Here is a 20211-nt window from a genome sequence, read left to right on the forward strand (position 1 = left end):
CCTCATTTCAGAGATAGGAAGTGAAGAAAGAAAGACAAAGCAACTTTCCCAAAATATTTCACTGACTGTCAACCTGAAATTAAACCCTAATTTCCAAAGTCATGATCCACCCTTTATCCAGAGGGCCACCCACTTCTGCTTGGCTGGAAAGGCTTCGGTGTTCACAAGCTCAAACCTGTTTTAAGAAGGTTCCAAAGGCCTCTTTCTAATACCCTGTCTAGAAACAAATGCCAGGGCCACACTTCACAACTTGGCTCTTGCCCTCCAGGATAGGTCTCTGCACCAACACTCAGGGCTCCTTGAGCACCCATTCTACTCAAAGGCAGACAATTACAGCACCCTCCAGCCTCTGCAGCCTGAAATGCCATGTTGCAGAGACCACCATCATCCCACAGATGGGCTAAGCAGTTTGGTAGCATACCCTTCAAGGCATGCAGAAGAAACCAATGTGTCTGAGACCAATTTAACGTCTTAGTTTCAGCTGGTTCAAATCACAGCTGAGCTGCAAATGAAGAAGCTGGTCCTCCAGCCCTGTTATGGACACTGTCCACTATTACGGACAGATCACTAACTCAGATATCTCTAAGAATCTGCCCACACATTCCTCCTCAAGAGAGGCCTCTTACCTAGAATGGCATTCTTCTCCACCTCCAGCATGTCCAAGGCCTTTGCAAATGTATCCCCCAGCCTAGCCACCATCTCTGGCATGTAGAGGTTGTTGTGAGTCCTGAAACAGAAGAACACTTGGTTTATACTTATGTAAGTCAACCCCTTTTCACCCTTGACAGTGGAATCCTCTCCTTCAGCTTGTGGACAGCTCTTCTGAGGCAGATGATGAGGAAGGTGAGACCATGCACATGTGCATGGGATCCCCCCTCCCCACCTGCAAAAATACTGGGAAAGCAGACCCAACAGAGACATGGAGTGACTCCGCCTCATGTCCTGAACCTCCTGGCTGCCCTTTCCACTTACTTCAGTTCATCCCACCCCTTGCAAGCACCGGCAGTAAAAACTCCCAGCAATTCTCCAGATGATGCTGGGAACAACTTAATAGCTTGGCCAAAGGGATCAGAGAATGCATTTTTAAAACTGACAAGACATGGATTCTGTTATCTCAAAAGGTCTTCTGCACCTAAGGCCCCTGCAGAGGGAGGGGCTGTTTCAGCTCCAAAATACACACACTGCCCCTCAGGGATGGGTCACAGTCCCCAGAATGGCAGGTGGCATTGGAGACTTTAGTGAGAACATCAGTCTGATCAGATGTTACTCATGGCAGACACAAGTGCCCCCTGGACAACACATCCAGCTGGGAACAATCCCGCATTATAGGAAGTGGCCACTGTCAGCTGTCTGCAAGGGACACCAATTCAGCCATGGGTGGCTGGTTCTTGCCATCCAGGCCAAAATGGGTCCCCTCTCTTAGCCAGGGTACTGACACTCAGAGCTGGACTCGGCAGGGGTGTCTCTCTCACCTACCTCTCTCCTTTGAGACCTCAGACCTTCACTCTGGGTGTCGCCAGCTGCACACAGCACAAATCCTGCAGCCTCCTCCAAAACTGCAATGCCATTGTACCTGCTGCTAGAGGTGATCAAGGGCAACTCAGTATCTCCCCCTCGAGCAGCGTTTCCCAAAGCAGGGGGTACATGGGAATGGCTGGGGGAAGGGAGGGCGCACAGACCTCAGGATGTCCTCCAGAGTCTCAGCTTTTACTCATGTATTTATTATTGGCTTTGGGGGGTTTTTTTGGGTCTGTGTTCTTAATTCTGGCAACCCTGATGCAGCGATGTCTGCCTGCATTTGCAGAAAGCTCCAAAACCGCAACTATCCTGTTTCTCTCTGCAAGTGTTAAATACTTCCCTGCTCACTGCACATGAGGAAGGCAAGTATGCGAACTTCGTAAGAAAGAGCTACACAAATGACTTAATGACTCATACTCTCATTCTGGGTTGGATCAAACACCATGCAACAGGCCTCAAAGGGGCACAAACTGATTCTGCTTTGCCAAGGAGGGCCAGGGAACAGCCCAGCTTCCACACTGGTTAATGTTGCCCCACTGACTCAAAAAGCTGCACATTTCTGCTTGAGGCTATCCTGAAACGTAGCCACTAAAATAATCTCTTGTATGTCTCCTGCCCACTCCATGCCAGTGTTGGCTTTGCCTCACGCTGGGCAGAAGGCTAGTGGGGTACATGCAGGGACTGTGGAATTGCAAAGGTGAACCCTGAAATCACACTGCATGAACTCCAGCAGGACAGGCCAGTCAGTCATATCCTGAAGGTGTGGTCATGGTCCTTAGCTGTTTCAGAGTCCTTGAAGCATTTTCTTCAGTCTGAAAGTTGGGAGGCAGATGTTCACTTACAGGGCAAGCTCTCTCAATACTTCAGCAAGTTCCCAGTGGGAATGGAGAGAAAATGGTCAACCACTCACTCCCCATGGGAGTTAAAAAGGCATCCAACAGCTCCCACATATGATGATGTAGCCTCTAGGCATATTCCAGCTGAGACTTATCAGCACTCCTGGGCACCCCACACATGGGAAAACAGTAAAACTAATTTCAAGAGACATTTATGCTTTAGAAAAGGAAAGCAAAGCATATGGCAGGACTTGGGAAATTTTCAGTGATGGTCACAGCTCTGCTAGAAAGACTATCTGATGCCTAGAGAGAACGGCTTGTAAACCAGAAGATGAGTCTTTTAGGACAGTCTATGATTGAAGAATCTTTTTCCAAAGCTGGAGCTGTCTACAGTGAAAATGCCTACAGCATCCATGTCTACCCAAGAATTCTTTCACCAGTATCAACACTTTGGCAATGTCAGCATCGTGTCATCAGGAGTTCCAAAAAGGCCTTTGTCTAAGCAAAGCATTCGCTGAGCCTGAGCACTTAATTTGTAACAAAACATGAGCAAATCCTAGCACAATAAAGGCTCTGCACCCATCAGGTCATGCAGCTACTGACTGCAGAAATACATCAAGGTGGCTGAAAATCACTTCTATTTGGGTTTGAATTCAGGAGTGAGCATTTTAAGCCAGAAGCTAGAAAACACCTAAATGAAACGAGGTATCACAGAGGACAGGAAAATCATTACTCTGAAAACTGCAAGCAGTGATTAATAAAGCAACTTCAAAATAATTCATTAAATACAGCTACCAACACAGAGACACATACGGGTAGGCACAGTAAGATGCCACTCAAAACTACCTTATTTTTCCATTACCTGGACTACCTCATTCTTCTCTGTTCTTTGATCTCACCCATGACCTACCTTCAAGCTACTTACTGCCCTGGCAAAGGCCCAAGGGCTTAACAGCTTCACTGCTTCAGTCTGCTAACACAGCAGCAGAATGCTACACACGATCCAGAGAGCCAAAGACTCAGCTGCTCAGCCTGAAAACCCCCCTCTGTCAGCACACTGGCGCCTGACTCAGTGCTCAGTTCCGCTGCTCAGCAGGATCCATGCTACTGCTACCTGCAGATCTGCTCACACAGAAACCAACACAGCCTGCAGGGACTTCCATATCTCTGTCCCATATAAGCATGTGGGCAACACTGGATGTTGCTTATCCCTGCAGAGAGCTGCCTAATGGCACAGATCTAACAGAAGCATCCATCCCCAGGCAGTAATGCAACTATGTCTCTGAAGGCATCCTCAACACAGGCAGCTTTCCTGCCAGGCAGCCTTCCTCAAATCCCTGTAACTCCTGCCTGCTGACAGGTGGCTACAGATTCCATGTTCTCCTGTGTGATCCATATTAAAGACAGCTTGAGGAAGACATACATGGAAAAGGCACCTGAAGTCAGCAAAGAACACAACAGGATTCCATAGCACAAGATCCAGGTTTGCTAAAAAGACGTAACCATCATCAACGCTTGCACTGAACAAGTATGAGCTTGCAGTTGTCAAACAGAGGCCTATATATCCAGCAGCAGCAATGGGAAAACATGAAGCATAAAGATCTACTATTCTTAATACATCATTAATCAGTTCTTGTTGGAGCATCCAGCCTTAAGAAAAGCCCAGATACTTTTGAGCGAAGTACAAGTTTCTCCATGTACGTAACTACCATGTACACAGAAAATATTTCAGTCTGCAGTTGAGATCCTTGAACAACACAGACGTATTATCTCAAAAAAGCCCAAACCAGCCACGGAGCCTCTTCCTTTATGTACTGGATAGAGAACATAGCTCGTGTGTTCTCTTGGAGGGTGGTAAACAGTCAGGCACAGAGTTTCTGCTTCTTCACAGAAGTGAAGTGGTGACAGAAACTGGATGACAGTTTCCTAAGCTTACTGTAACAGAGATCTCAAGTGGTTTTACTAAGGCACAAGTTCTGGTAGGAACAGTGACTATACGAGGAAAAAGTGTCTGTTGCAGCCTGTTCAGACCTTGGGCACTGGTTTAGCTGGTCTCACAGAATATGACACGTGGCAGGCACTGGAAGAAATGGTATGAGGCTACTGCTACTCAGGGCAACTCTGCTCTACCTAACCCCTCCCGAAAACTCATCCAGAGGATTTTCAGCCTTCCGGGATAAAATGCAAAAACACTTCAAAAGCACCATTCTGCAGTTCTACCTGGTCACTGGCCAAAGTACCACACACCGTGCTACACAGAGTTTAGTGATAAGAAACACTACCAGCATGGGCCAAGACAGCGTGTACCTGTCTCAACAGTCCAGCACGTTGCTGCTCTCTGGAAGCAGCACATTCCTGAGCTCAGTGACTACTAAACATCCTTGACTAGACAGAGCTCAGGTAACAGGGCTCCTTCCCTTACAAACTCAGGAACTGAAAAATCTAAGTGGATCTGAAAATGCTCTTTCTTAAGAGGCCCCTGCCAAGGACAGAGCATCAAGTTTTCAAGCATGTAACATGTTATCTCACAAAACTGTCCCAAAAGTCTGGCAAAATCCCAGCGTCAGGAGTTACACTGAGAGAGGCTTCTTTATAATTTTGGGAACCGTGTTATTCAGGATTTCCCTTTTCTGCCTTCTCTTGCTCCCTCCCCTGACTGCCCCAGACCGACATAACACTGGTGACACACAGAGAGGCACTGCATGGTAGCAACAGCCTGAGAGTATGCATCCACTGAGTTCAAGAGCAGACAGTGCTCCAGGAGGCTGCTGCTCATGTTCAGCAAAACCAGCTTAATTTAACACTGAAGAGAGAACAACGCCAACAGGATGCAATGAGAGCTGGGACTGCCCTGGTGGTGAGGGGAGGGGTGGCCTGGTAGGGGCTGAGGGCAGAGATGTTAGCTGAGAAATCATTAATTGGGGGGCAGAACTATAGCACTGGAGGTGGGGGAGACAACCCCAGCACAAGCTCCCATTAGCTTTGATGGCCTCTTGCAGGCCAGGCCAATGAACGTACAGAAGGCTCCAGTTTCTCCAGTGCCATTCCCCACTGTGAACAGTCAGGAACAGTACTTGGGCACTGGCACCAGCCATATTCCCGCTGGCTTCACTGGGCAAACATGCTTTGAGCATTCCACATATTTATCACAGTTTAGCTTTCAGAGATTTATAAGCCAACATAAACATTTCAAGTCAACTTGACCCACCTTATGAGAGCAAGTAAATTGTCAAAAAGCTTCAGGACCTGCTCAGTGCAGGGATTACGGTACATTGGAGTTCCACTGGGCAGGTATCCCAAAAAGAATCCTCCAGCTTTTGCCTCTTCAGTAGCAGCAGGCCAACGAGCTCGTTTCACAACTCCCAGAATGGTGTACACACAAAAGCTTATCTGTAGCAAGAGATGTGGAGAAAGCATCTCTTAGCCAGATCACAGTCTGAATCAACAGGCTTCCAGAGAAACACATCATCATCCCATCTAAAAGGGAATGCTCTACAGTGAGCCTAACCTGGTGATAGGAACAAATTCTGGTGAGTTTGCTGCCAGGAAAACGCAGCAAGCCATCGTGCTATATTCCATCAACTTCAGAGAGCCCTGGCCATGGCAGGATGGTCTAGGAATTCACTACCAGACAAAGTATCAACGCATACCATCTCAAGAGCATGCAAGCAGCCAGGTAGGCTGCTAAAAGTAAGGGTCTAGACCATCAGTTCCTCGTGGTCCTTCATGTGCTGGGACAGATGAAGGATCCAAGATGATACAACTGCATTAGCCCCAAATCACAAGCACATCTCTGTGGACTGCATTTCAGTATCTTCTACAGATCTAAGGACAGCAACTCTGTTTGCAGTCCAAGTAAAGACTTTACACTAACAACTCAACACAAATATCTTCAGATGAATTTTAATTATGTTCTGTGCTCCAGTCTGAGCATGATGTTTTCCATACTGCCTGTTTAAAAATCACAATTCACTGTACCAATTTCCAAAAATCATGTAAATCAATTGATTCTCCAAAAACAAACTCCATTAAACAAAGAGTAGAAAACAGTGTGCTTCACTCTGAGAAATAATATTGTTTTGCATGGCCTGCATGCTCTTTACTGTGGCTTAAAGAGCAAAGGCCAGCTTCTTACTCTGCAATCTGAAAAACCTATTGATCCACACTCTAAAGAAGTACATGATCGGGAGACTTCGTGTGTAATCACAAGAGAAATGGGGGACAGGAAGAGGCAGGTCTCCTTCCACTAATGATTACACCTTTCCTGGTAATGATACTCACTCTAGACCGGTTCAGGCCACTAGGATCTTCTAAGACTGGATCAGCAATTTTGTTGTCAGCACCCACGTAGGATATAAAGGCTTCAGGATCTGAGAGGACTCTGGCAGCAGCAAAAGACAGCAATGGGATTATTGTTCGTACCAGGGAATTTAAGCAGAGCTTTGCACTGGCAATAAACACCTAACAAATAAAGATCAGGCTAAAGAGGCTAGGTAGTACTCCAGCCTATACATGGGAACATGACTAAAAAGCATCAGAGATGTGTAAACTCCCCAAACACTATCAGTTCTCTTGGGCTATGGAGATCTATTAGATTTAAATCTCTTATGAAGACAGCCCTGCTGGGAAAACTCTTGTGCATGCTCAGCTACCCAGAGTTCCAAGATATATCAGCTTTAGTAAGAACTCAGCTTCCTACCTTCTCCTGGGGATGAGAAGGATGTCTTTATTTCTCATTTTCTGTCAATGCTTTGAACATGCTGGGCAATGTTCCTTTATTACCTTAAGCAACTCTTACCCACAAATTTTCAGCAAACAGCATTTAGTCTGTTGGCAGTTTCTGAACTACAGAACTATTATCACAGTGACTGTCCACAGCACAAGAGGTTAGCAGCCCACCACCCTCCTACGGCTTCTGTGTTTCCTTAGTGGGCACAGCATTACCTCCTCAACACCTCCAGCTCAAAAGCTGGAGAAGAAATGACCAACAGAAAGAAAAATAATCCATACCTCTGCATCTCTGGGGAAAGCCACAAGCCAGCCACAGGAGCCATGAGCTCCTCCAGGAAAGCTTTCTGTCGCTCATAGTCCTTAAACTGGTTGCTGATGAGGACAAGGGCCTCCATAAGAGCACACTTCTCCATCTGCGTCAGAAGTAGCTCGTTTGACAGCAGCTGTTTCACGTGGTTGTACAACATCTCAAAGTTTGGCTAGAAAACACATCCAAGTGAAAAAGCATCATGCATCTGGTATGGAGGAGGGCCACTGGGGGAGGGAGAGAAGGGGTGTGTACTGTACAGCTGGAGGAGCATATCTGTTACCCTTTCTCAACATAGCCATCTCCTCCTCACACTCAAGTTTTTCTGCATGTTCAGTCTAAGAGAACATCTCTTCTCCCCTACCCCTCTATCATTATCCTGCATACATTTTACTTTAACTCTAAAGAATGATGCAAATATGAAGAAGAAATCTCTCCCTGGGTGCTTTCATCCCTTAAAGCAGTGTCACACCTCAAAACAGTTTGGGTGCTTTTATTTGCACACAGAAAGCACCCTGCTTCTTTGGCCAGACCTAGGATTCTTCCATCTCTTTGATTGTGTTAAGTAACAATTCATATGGTTACGATGAGTGCCACAGGAATTCTTGCACTTCTTCTTCTTTCTCCAGTTGCCACCACATTTACCCATACTTTTGTACAAGCATTAGCAATTATCCCCTTCAGTAAAGTCATCTGAACATCTTTTGGGGCAACTCTGGGTCCTTGGCTCTTCTAGTGAGGATGTCTGGCTGGCCATAGGCCATGAGTAATCTAGCTCAAGCACCAATAAAGTGGAACAAAACCCAACTCATTAGTTTTTAGCATCAGTTGTGGAATGTAGACTGGAACCTCCAAATTACCTTAATTAACATCCTTTAGAAATGTCTTTGTTTAAACTAGCAATGTCCTGTGGTCCTCCCATAATCCTAGATCCCGCTCCATAGAAACACATTTAAAGAATGTTACATGCAGAGTCTGTTTACTTCAACAAAACACAGCTCATGTAATTTAACTGTATTTGTCTTCTAATCCCCTCAAGCTCATTCAAAAAACAAATACTCTCCTTTTCCTCCTATATTATGCTAAGTAACAGAAGAAAATCTAGTGATTAGCTATGCTAGTGTCTTCAGCTAAGGAATCAACAGAGACCAAGACAGGTGATAACATGGACATTCAGCAAACATTCCCATAAAACCAATGCAGTACTGCTTGTATCCTCCTCATCCATTTTACATTTAACCCACCAATCAACAATTCAACTCCTCAGGCAGAAAATTTTTGAGCAAGGAAGTAAAGAGGTTACAGGGAATTACAGGAGGTTACAAGGTTACCACTTTGCTGTTTGCGCAGCAGGAATGTTTCTGGTGAGGAAAGCAGAGACTGTAGCCAAGGAAGCTGAAGATCCCACAAAACCCAATTGAAACTGAGGCAAGACTCTTGATGACAGTTGCATTTACGTACCAGGACAAGCTGAGGGTAATCCCGGCACATCTTTATGATTGAGGAGCACGCATGCCTTCTCACATTCTTCACTGCTCGAGTTCTAGGAGCCTGGACAGACACAACAAACTTCAATGCAACAAAACAAAAGTTCAGCCAAATGCAGGGTATCCTCAAGAGACAAATTCATTATATATAGATTTCTGTACTGTTGAGCACAGATCAAAAAAACATTTCCATTCCTCCCCTCCTCCCTCCAAACAATCATGCAGCAACCAAATTTCCTCTGAAGCAGTGGTCAACTCAAGAAATCCATGTACAAACAAGCTGTACTTTAGGAGTGAGGATGCCACGGCTCTTACTATTTCAAGACTCCAAGCACTCCTTAGGTAACTGGTGGGTTTACAGCCATCCTTCAGAGCCATGTATACCAAGTATTGAAAGAATACTCAGAGCTAATGAAGGGATTTCACTCTCAGAAAGGCCAGCACTGACTGGGGAACTAAGTGTACTGGCCTTAGAGCACACCTGTGGCCTTCTAAGCGTGTAAGCCAAAGCTTAGTAGGCTATGTCAACCACAGAAATCAGCAGTATCTAGACTCCTCAGCTTTTCCAGGAGCAGAACTATACTTGAGAAGCCTACTTCAGCAGAGTCTTCAGACTCAGAATGCTCTCTCCACTAGAGTATGATTTGTTATAGCTCATTAGTAGATAATAACTCAGACGTACCTTACTTTCCTCTACAACTTCAAAGGTAACTGAAGAAAACAGCTGTGAGAAAAGGGAGGAAAAATCAAAAAACTCATATAATTTGTTAATATTTAGCACTCCTGTCTGTTTGAGCTCAAGGAACAGGCAATAAAGATTATAGTGCAATTTCACTGAAGACAGTGAAGAACACTTGAGTGAGCTGAGAGATGTATCATCAATACAGTGAGGCCTTGAAATAAAACATGGCCAGAGCATGCACTTAATACTAAGATTTAAGGCTAAGAACTACAAAATTTAGGTTGATTGACATTACTCTTCTCGTGACAAGCCTCAGTCTCAATTTCTCCCATCTTTAACATGAAGGATAGTCCTTCCCTGACAGCCATACCAAGAGGATTGACTCCTGCAGTTTAGTCCAAGAGCCCTGCACCACAAAAACCTGATGTGATTTTAGCAAGGTCTGCGGATACCTACCTTGGAAAGTACTTGTGGGAGGTATTCTGGTCGGTAAGTGACAAATGGAAAGAGAGCAGAGACATTGGTGAGCACACAGGACAGGATGAGAGGATCTTTTGTTTCAAAATTAAGGACAAGCTGGAGCAGATCTATGCCATCATTCACAGGGATTTCCTACAAAGGTAGCAAAAAAGAAGGAGGAAAGAAAAAGGTAGGCAACGCTCAGTACTTCAACATGTAGTATACTTCCTACAAAACCTAGTGTCATGGGTTTTGTAAAGAGCATATTATTCTATTCCATCTGGGTGGAGCAGAATTGCTTATCTTTGCCCAAATGGGTCAGTGTCCCTTATCAGATGGTGGAGTGCTATTTATCTCTCTTCATCGTTTCACTACTTCCAAGGGAATGTCTTCTGCTAATGGACCATTAAGAGCTCATCAATGACATTACACATTATACTGCACTATTGTAAGATGCTCCACACAGGGAGGAGGAGTCAAACCATCTTCACCTAGATAAAAAGGAGCCACAGTCCCACTAGGTATCCAGTTTTTCCACCAGATCCCTGGAGGAAGACCGGATCCATCTCACCATTACTGGACCCGTTTTCTTCAACGGGATCATCTCTACTCCAACAGAACCACATCTGCCACTCCAGGAGAGCTTACTTTGGACTGCTTTAAACACCCTGACCAACAGGGTGTCAGGTTGTATTTCTGACTCTGTCAGGGTTTTCTAGCATTTCTTGTTTGTTTATTTGTTTGCTTATTCTTCTGTACTACAACATTTGTATTTTTATACCCGTAGTAAAGAACTGCTATACCTATTCCCAAAATCTTTGCCTGACAGCCTTTTAATAGCAAATTTATGATAATTTGGAAAAGGGGGGGAGGGGCTTACATTTTAAGGGAGACTCCAACCCTACCTGGCAGATACCCGTCTATCTAAACTAAGACACCTAGGAAAAAGGCTGAGGCAAAAAGGACAGCAGTATTGCCACCGCTGATAGGGCACTCTGGAGACATCAGCCACTAGTCCTCATACTGCTTGCAACTCTGGGAAAGGCAAATTTCCTCTCTCAGTCTGTCTCCCAACCCTCCTCCTGACATTGTCCCAACGAATTCCATGCTTAACCAGCTGAATTGATCCATATAATTATTCTACTGTGATTAGATTGAGGAGTGCATGAGCAGCTTAATCTGGTAAAAAAATCAAGTCAGTCTACATCAAACTGATCCTTCTGATTTGCCCACTGTTCTACAAAAGACAGAGAGAGAATGCTTCTGATCTACACTCTGGGCATAAGTTCCTCTCATTTAGTTAGAATTTTTAAAAAAAAAAGTTTTTTTTTTTAATCTAATAAGGGGACAATTAAATAGCCTCTAGCAAGGCACTCTGTAAAAGCATGACACCTGAGCACTCTCTTGTGACTTCTCATCCCACAGTGTCCAAAACTAAGACATGTCAGTATAAGTTTGGTGTCATCAAAAGAAGGGTCAATATTCCTCATGAGAATGGCTCACCAAACAATCTGGGTTTTTTGCATGGAGGTAACCAGTTACTACAAACTGCTCAAGGACAACATAACTGCAAAAAACTGTTGTCCACCCAGAAGAAGCCAGGAGAGAAGGCAGGAGCATGGGATACACATACATCTTTATCCATGGTTCGAAAGATCTGGCTGATGATGCTCTCTGAGAAGAAGGTCATGGCATCCCACTGCACAAAGGATGGAGAGAAGATGGAGCAGAGACCTTCGCCTGTCTTAGCTGAAAGGAAGAGAACACTGGAGCTCTCACCATGCTCCTCAACAGCAGCCAGGTAAGTTCCTGTGCTGCAACACCTTAGCACTCACAAGTATTTTAAGGACACAGCTCTCCCTGCAGATGCCTGGCAGGGATGCACTGGGAGCAATTACAGTAATCCTGTGAGATTTGCTTCATTCAAGTGAAGGCTCCTGAGACAAAAGCCTTTGAGGTACTATGTAGAGCAATATGAACAAATTACAGAACGAAAAGAAGGGAGACCACATGCCCAGACACAGCACTGCAGGCAAGACTGCCCTCAGTGTGACTTTGCAGAGCACCAAGCAGCCTTCCTTCACAGCAGGGAAAGCAAAGTGAATGACAAGGGATTTGCCAGATAGGCATAACTACCCTTACAAAAGTATTCAATATGTTACAAAGGTAAAATGGTCCAAATAATTGTAAAATTGTAGCAGAGGGACAGAAGTATATGTACCTGACAGCTGTACCAAATCTCTCCTCTACAGAGAGATTTGGGGGAAGAAAAGGAGGAGCAGGGACTTTACATTACTTATTCCATATGTAGACTCCAAAGTGATAAATTAGGGAAGGGGTGGGTTTGACTTGGTTTTGCTTATAACTTGCAAAAACCTTAAAAGCCTGAAAATTTAGTATGGAGTCTTAGCTACCACTTAAACTCCAACAACATCAACAAAAAAAAGGCCAAGAAGCTTCTTCTTGGCTTTAATTAAAAAACAAATCCCATATCCCTAATTTTTTTCAGGTAACCTACAGTTCATGGGTCCAGTATCAAGAGGAGCTGTGAGTTGGTACTTCAGCCATTCACCAGCCATTTGGAAGCCAGTCAGAGGGTCCAGACGACAAGCCATCCTCATCACCTCTCCCTGCTGGGCTCGGAAAGCTGCAGGGAAAAACCACACACCAAGAAACCAGCTGATGCTGCAAATTTTGCAGACCCATGAACATTATGGATTTTTGCTTTGGTAATAGCTGTGTAGTGGGCAGAGATACACAAACAGCAAAGCAGGTACAACAGGATGGGCAATTTTTGAAGTGATTTAAGTGGACTAAAAAAAGACATACTAACATTTAAAAAGCACAACTAAAAGGCAGTAAGAATCATGAAAAACTATGCCTATGCCTTTTCCTCGTCTTAAAAAATTGAGAGCCAAACACAGTTAAGGGATAAGGAGTTACCTTTGTATTTTAATAAGAATTCTTACTGGTGCACCACTTTGCCAAGGTACACTGTGGCACCTTTTACCCTACCAAGGAAAAATCCCTTATCCCTTAATCATGTCTGGCTCTCAGTCTTTTAAGACCAGGAAAAGGCATCAATGCTAAACCAGATTTACTACAATTAATCCTCTATTCTTCATTTAAAATATTCTTCAAACTATAAACGTTTGCTGCTTACAGAGTATCTTGGGATATAGAGATAAAATACCGGCATTAGGTAACTTACCACTTCCTTTAGCTAAACACACTTTTCCTACATTATTCAACTAATGACAAACAAATCTGAACTCAAAACCCAGTTGCCTTGTTTTCAATTTCAAAGATACTAAAAACAAAAGTACAGAACATTTCACTTGTTCCAAAATATTCTAGTGCATGACCACACAAATGAATCAGCTCTGCTGACTACACAAATGCAACTTACATTGTTTAATAAAGTTGTGTTGCCAAGAAATTTTATTTTGTGTTTCAAATTAGTTATATGTTCTTGTATATGTAATGCCTTCAACATAACTTAACCCTCTGAAACTATTTCAGATTCTGGCTTTGTGCATTTAGCTACTTTATAGTTTCTAGCCAAACAGATTTATTACAGTAAGTAAAACTATCTAGTAAGCAATAAAACATGCAACACTTAAAACCTTCAGACATATATGTAAAAAGTAAAAATTTATGTAATTTATTCAATGTATCTTCCCACCCACCAAGTTAGTACCAAACTACACCAGCCAGTGAGAATCAACTTCAGTTTTATGAAGAAAAATACAAAATGAAAGAAAAAGTAAAATCGTTAATAGCCAGTGCTGGTTTAAGATCACTAAATGTGGCTATTTTAATTGCTCAACTCTAGGTATTGGTACTAAACCAAAAGCTTCCTTCCAGATCCAAGACAGATTTTCCTTCTGGAATGACATCTGAAGTCTTTTGTAAGCTGCCTTCCTTTCCTAACCTGAGCATGACTTGAGGCTGTTTGATTTCCTCCTCTAGGTGACCAAAAGACACATTTGCTCTGACACCAGAATGCTATTAGGCCATCTATCTGACTAGCCAGCAAAACAACAGCAAATAGTAGAATTCAACACATGAGCTGCCCCAGGAAAATCCTAACTTAATTTACTCCAAGATCCAGACTTAAAGTTGAGAAACAAATGGAAGCTGCCAAGCCAATTTGGTAGGCTCCAAGCTCAGTCAGTGACTAAAAGCAGGAAGAATGGCACAGACAACAAAATACACAAAGGGTCGTGGCAACTTACAGTTGAAGAAGGCATTGAAGTCCTCATCACTGTCAAAATCAAAACGAGAGTATTCACAGCTTGGGCTGTCTGCTTTGGAAGGAAAGCCCACCTGGAGAACAAAATGGAAAAGGTCAGGAAGAAAGAGAAGTCACCCATCACAGCTAACACCAGCTTCAAGGAGATGAAGCCTGGAGGCAAGATTCAACTGCGCTCAGCAGCCTGGAGATCGTGTCTGGCCACGACACAACGAAAATGTAGTTTCTTCCCCCATGACCCACAGGCCACATTCAGCAGGCACCCCCTCACAACCAACTGTGATTCCCACATACCTTCACCAGGTTGGTCATAGATGCACGGAGATACTTGGGAACAACAGCCAGCAACAAAGGGTCATGAGACAGAACTTCATGCCGAAAGAGGGCTCCCCATGTGATCTGGGTGGAAGAGCGCAGAAACTGGGGAGGAAGAGAGAAAAGAGAGGAGCAGAGGAGGATTTCAGTGCTGGAATTTCCACTGGTAACATCAAGTGCTGCTATCAGAAAGCAACAGCAGATTTTACTGACTATTAAGTTGAGGCCAAGGCACCTTGAAGGCACACCTCAAATTCCCAGAAAGCCAAAAATCCTAACACTAGGTCTGGCTGCAAATTCTGCATTTTCTACTCAGTTCTTTGTGTCAGGAACTGCTCCTAATGGGGTGGTAATGGACTAGAAGACACTCTGATTTCCAGGCCTTCAGCTGAAACAGAGAGCCTAGAGAGCAATACTTAGCAGCTGAAGTTCTGCAGTTTTCTACAGGCTAGCTCAATTATGCATTCACACACAGACACGTGAGACTTTACATACCTGGCTGGGATGGGTTGTGAAGGCTAAAAATGACTCAAGGTATTTTCCAAAGTTGGCTGGTGTTTCCACATCACAATCTGAGCCCTATGAGGAACATGAAGTATTTCAGACAAAATACTAACTTTATGGCAGGCTGGGCTCACAAATGGGATGTTTCAGGGTAAAGCAGGAGCACTACATCCAAGGCCATAGACTGTAAAGGAGCAAAGACAGAAACACTGAACAACTGATTTTTTTTCTGAAATCAGTATAGCCCAAGGAACATCAAGTTCTGTTGACCAGCCTGGAGGTGCTGGAGACACCACCACCCTCATTCAAGAGTAAAGGGTGACTTCTCACATAGTGGAGTTCCATTAAAACCAAATTCACAACCACTGCTACTGCCACGAGTCACAATTTTACTCCTATTGGGTCAAACCCACACAGCAGTACCAAAGCAGTGTAATTCAAACTGAAGAATTTCACAAGAAAATACACCCAGATAATTTCACTTGATTTTTCCAAACATTTTGTGTATTTAATATATAGGTATCCATGACCAGTACCTTTTTTGAAGTTTGCCAAGAAATTAAGTTTTGCCCGGAGCCATAAATTCAAGATTTGCTGCTTGTCACAAATTGTGACATGACCTGGTGCCCTCAAGATCCCTGAAATTGTACTGCTCAGTGCTGCCTGTCCCAAGTGAATCTGAATTAGCAAGCTCCACCTCATTATTTCATTATGGATTAACAGCTCCTACTGCCTAACAGCAGGTGGAGTCACTGCAAGTAGTAACGCACCCTGTATGCTGTCCATTCTTTGTAGGGATGAATTCTCAAAGGTTGTTTTTGGTTTTTTCTTTCCCTCCCTGTGAGACTTTACTTTGCTCTATCACTTTTACAGGCTGGTTCCTTCAATCTCCCCACAAACAGCATCTCTCAACAAGCCTGCCCTCCTAATTGCAGAAGCACTGAGCTGAATGGAGGGAGTGGGAATTCAGCACCAGCAAGGTATAAACAGTATGAATGTGCACCTTTCATGTCAGCATTGACACAAAGCTGAACAAAAGATGAACAGTAGGAACAAAACCTGTTTCTTCCTTCAGCTTGAGAGAACCTTGGTAGAAGAACAAACATGTATACTCTCTGAGTTATTTTTACTGGGAAATTTAAAAGGCTTCCAATAGAGGAGTAACTTCCTGGACTAGATTTTCTGAAGCAGTAGTCAGCTAAAAACCTGACCAATTTTCAGTGAAGCTCAGCATTTTACAGAGGTAATAGGAAATGGTTCTTGATGACAGCAAAGCCCTGGCATGAACCAGGGTCCCTCAAGTTTACATTCCTATGACTTGGCAGGATACGGTTAACCCACTTAAAAGCAGAGCCATTTCTGCCTTTTAGAAATGCACGGAGAGAATGCTACAGCTGCCAAACGTGCAGAGAGAACCCTGGTCCTACCTTAGATCAGGGTTGTCTGAAGCCCCAGCCCTAAAAACTAGCCCTGCCAAGGCTGCTGTTGGTAAGAATAAAGACTTACTAGCAACGCACATAGCTGGCTGCCCAACGCGCACAGAACTTGGCAAAGTCTCTTCAAGAAAACATAGTGTTTCTCCACCAGGCCTTCTCCATCTGCTGTCCTGGGAATGAGGGAAGGGGGGAAAACAGAATCACAATTACACTGTAGGTGACAGGCACACTGCAGTCTAGCTTGTAGATAAAAAGAGGACTAGAGCAATTTGATTTTATCACACTGAGATTTTCTTTACTATTATCAAGAAGTACTGCTTTACTGGCATCTCAAACCCCTGAAATGGCCTCTTTGAAAGAGTCCCTCCTCTTGATCAGTTTCAGGCCAGAGCAGAAAGCCAGGGAAGCTGTGATATTTACACCTCTTTGTCTTTCAATTACGGGTTTTGAAAAAAAACCCCCTGGTTTTCCAGGTTTTGCGAAAGAAATGGTGGTTTTGTTCTCTCCTATCCAGGCTCCACCTCCTTTGCTTAAGCAGCAGTATCTTTTGCAGCTACAAAGCCATTTGTGTGCAGTTTTTTGTGAAACCACGGCAGCTCCACGGTACTCACTGGGCAGCAGAGAGGATGCAGTGCATGGCAACGTCTCCGAACAAGACCATCAGAGGTTTCCGATCCTCCAGCTTACCCTACACACAAAACACACCACATGCCTCAATTAGAACTATTTATTCCCACCAACATAAATATTTATTTCCATCTGCAAGCAAAATAAGGGGAGTCACAGTCTTCTTTCCATCTGAGGAGGGGCTTAGAGTCCACATATGATTTAAGTAAAAACTTGCCAAAATTCCAAGGTAACTGATCTAAAAAAATGTCTCCAAGCAATCCCACCACAAGAACTTTAAACTGCAAAACTGACACTGAGACATTATCTTTTATTCACAGAAGACTGGCTAATTACTTACAGGCAGCTGATAAACACTCAGCCTTGACACTCAGTTACTTGTGAATGAATGGGTAAAACCAGCTGTTTAGATCCTGCTGTCATTTCTCTGAGCTGCCAGGTGACACAACTGATGACATTATTTTCCACTTTACAGTTGTAGAAAGTGGGGGGTAAAAGGTCAGTGAAGATCTCAAAGTTCAAATTGCAAGGAAAAGTGGGCACAGAATTTGGAGAGGGTTCCAATGGTTGCTCCCTGTATTGTGCTGGCATGATACTCACACCAAATACCTTTAACAGAATCAGCTAAATTTGAATTTTGATTCTCGGATAAAAGGGCAAAGACAGCATTGCTCAGTCTGAAGAAAGATAGGAGAACAGGAGAAAAATAAAAGGGAGCCAGAAGAGGTAGGGAGGAAGAACTCACTTTCCTGCTGACAGCAATCAGAAGACACTCTGCTGCTCCAACTTGGAGTTCAGGCTCATTTAGGAGCAGACACAACATCTCCAAGAGCTTGCAGTTGTCTGCTGTAATATGGCTTAGGGCTACCCAGTCAATGTAGCCAGCCAAAGTGTTGAGTGCTGCTATCCCCACACGACAGTTTGCCTGGGCCTGTGAAAAGAGAGGAGGCATGAGGTCAGAGCCAAAGAAAAACACCAATTCCCATCTAACGCCCCCCACTCCCCGAAATAACAGTACCAAGAATTCCCCCTGAGAAAGTGAGAGATTTAGACCCTTCTGCTGCCACTCCTCACTTGTCTCTTCTCAAAGGGTTTGTATTAAGAGTGAACAAATCCATCTGCATGAAACTGCAGGCAACAGACTCGAAAGCCTGGGGAAAAGCCTAGTTCTAAGGAACCTTCATCTTAAGAATTAGTAATGAGCTAACTCCCATATAGCTCCACTCACCTTTGGTTCCTGAGCCAAATCAGTCTTCTGAAAAAGAAAACAAGAGAGAGTAAGTGAAGAGCTACAGCACACGCTTTCACCTAGCCACCAATGGACACGCTTATCCTCAAGGACACAGCAAAAGAGGCTGCATCACAGTCTCTCACTCAGGACACTGCTGCAGGCAACAAAGTCACCTCTGCAGCCCCTAGCCAGGTAAGACAACAGGACTCCGAATTGCCAAGTTAAGCCACAATTCTCTTCTCATCCAAAACGTAACACTCCAGTCAGCAAGCACCAGGGAGACAGGGGACAAGAAGGAAAGGCATTTTGGTACTTCCTGGAGGCTTCCAGGAAAGAAACCTTTAACCTTTTAAGAGCATCTTGCACCCAAAAGCCAGACTCTGAAAAGATGCTGGTGGCTTTTAGGATTTAGGTCTGAAAGGGTGACTTGTCCATGGTCAGAAAGGCAGCTAGAGAGAGCTGGAGCAACAACTTACAGCCTGACTCCCAAGCCTAGGACACTTAAGAGCAACAATGCACTGCCTGTACCGTCTATCTGCCTAATGCAAGCAAGTCCCTCAGACACTCAGGTTTGATCTGTTTTTCAGATGTAAAGACACCACAAGCATTTCTTTCTACTGCAAGGTTTTGGTTTGGACTATTCATTGCACTGATTTTTTAAGTTCATCAGCTTGAGTCCCAAACACTCTATATATGACCCACCTTAAAAACACGTTAATCTATTTATCCATCATACTTATAAGCACTGCACATAATGATGGTTTTGGGGACCTGTCCATCATCTCCCCCAGTCTGTGTGATGAACACCCAACCCTCAGAAATGACACTCTGCATGAACAGCCCAAAGATCTGCTAACCTGTGGAGTGGTGAGGACTTCTTGTTCCTGGGGTGCTCCAACCTTGCCAATCAGAAAGATTCCACCGTTAGCGGAAGCAGCCACACTTCAGAGCCTCAAGCATTGCAATGCAAACCTTACCTGGAAATGCATTTCAACCAGACTACGAAACACACAAGGGACACCCTCCCACCACCACAAACCGCACAGAAAACTGGCTGCTCTACAGAGGGGGCTGCTCAGCCCGACAGTGCATCAGATAGGTATACAGAAGTCAGGTAGAAAAAGGGTTTTTCATTGCTTCCTAGTTTCATATTTAGTATAACTCTGGGTTTTAATTAACTGAAAAAAAGAATATGAGATATGACTAAGCAATCCGTTTCTAGTTGGGTTACTTGACTGTGCTTCACTCTCAAATCTATTTCCTTTTCACAGGAATAGACTGGGGTAGGGACTCCCCTTCATCATCCATTGTGACTGACCTGCACATCTCTGATTCTACGTAAGAATTCAGGAAAGCAGTCTGTTTACACAAAAACAGAAGAGTATTCTTCACTACAACTTCACAAAAGAAGGGCTTCCTGACTTGAGCTCTTGGAGAAAAGGACCAGAGGCCCAGAAGCGCGTTGGGACATCAGAAACTCAGGCATTTTGGTGCATCACCTCAAATGTAGCACTGCAGCATGAGAGCAGACACGATTCCCGGATGGCATCTCTTAATCACTGTGTGTTACATAAACCACCCCAAATTACCTGTTTCTGCCACAACCACACCTTCATTCTCCTGAGCTGTACACCCCTGGTGCCAGTACACATTCCAACGGCATAGATGAAGCATGCATCCACTCAAGCCATTTACACTAGCAAAATTAAAGTATCAACACTAACACTATCAGCCTTGTGTGTACAGTCTCTCTGATCAGCACCAGATCCCAGGCCACAGTAGATCCCTACCTCAAAGTGGCAGCAACAGGTCTCACTTGCTTC

At 44.1% G+C, this 20211-nt stretch overlaps 1 protein-coding gene across 4 annotated transcripts in view; it reads right to left on the minus strand.

Annotated features, from left to right (window-relative positions):
• Positions 1-20211, minus strand: part of XPO5 (exportin 5) — a 31449-nt gene that overhangs the window by 8769 nt on the left and 2469 nt on the right. Inside the window, exons 6-22 of one of the 4 annotated variants that reach the window (XM_066178625.1) lie at positions 19246-19287; positions 18386-18412; positions 17903-18088; positions 17142-17218; positions 16601-16700; positions 15086-15169; positions 14570-14695; positions 14259-14349; positions 12539-12667; positions 11654-11769; positions 10018-10173; positions 9562-9603; positions 8854-8943; positions 7365-7564; positions 6636-6735; positions 5563-5744; positions 627-727 (exon numbers count right to left, since the gene is read on the minus strand). In XM_066178625.1, coding sequence (XP_066034722.1) covers positions 627-727; positions 5563-5744; positions 6636-6735; positions 7365-7564; positions 8854-8943; positions 9562-9603; positions 10018-10173; positions 11654-11769; positions 12539-12667; positions 14259-14349; positions 14570-14695; positions 15086-15169; positions 16601-16700; positions 17142-17218; positions 17903-18088; positions 18386-18412; positions 19246-19287 — 1849 coding nt within the window. Of the gene's footprint in view, positions 1-626; positions 728-5562; positions 5745-6635; positions 6736-7364; positions 7565-8853; positions 8962-9561; positions 9604-10017; positions 10174-11653; positions 11770-12538; positions 12668-14258; positions 14350-14569; positions 14696-15085; positions 15170-16600; positions 16701-17141; positions 17219-17902; positions 18089-18385; positions 18413-19245; positions 19288-20211 lie in introns of all 4 variants that reach the window. The other 3 variants (XM_066178622.1, XM_066178627.1, XM_066178626.1) reach the window with 3 other exon arrangements.

The sequence above is a fragment of the Chamaea fasciata genome, unplaced genomic scaffold (assembly GCF_029207755.1).
Source record: "Chamaea fasciata isolate MVZ Bird 193981 ecotype frontalis unplaced genomic scaffold, bChaFas1.0.hap1 SCAF_3, whole genome shotgun sequence".
NCBI lineage: Eukaryota > Metazoa > Chordata > Aves > Passeriformes > Sylviidae > Chamaea > Chamaea fasciata.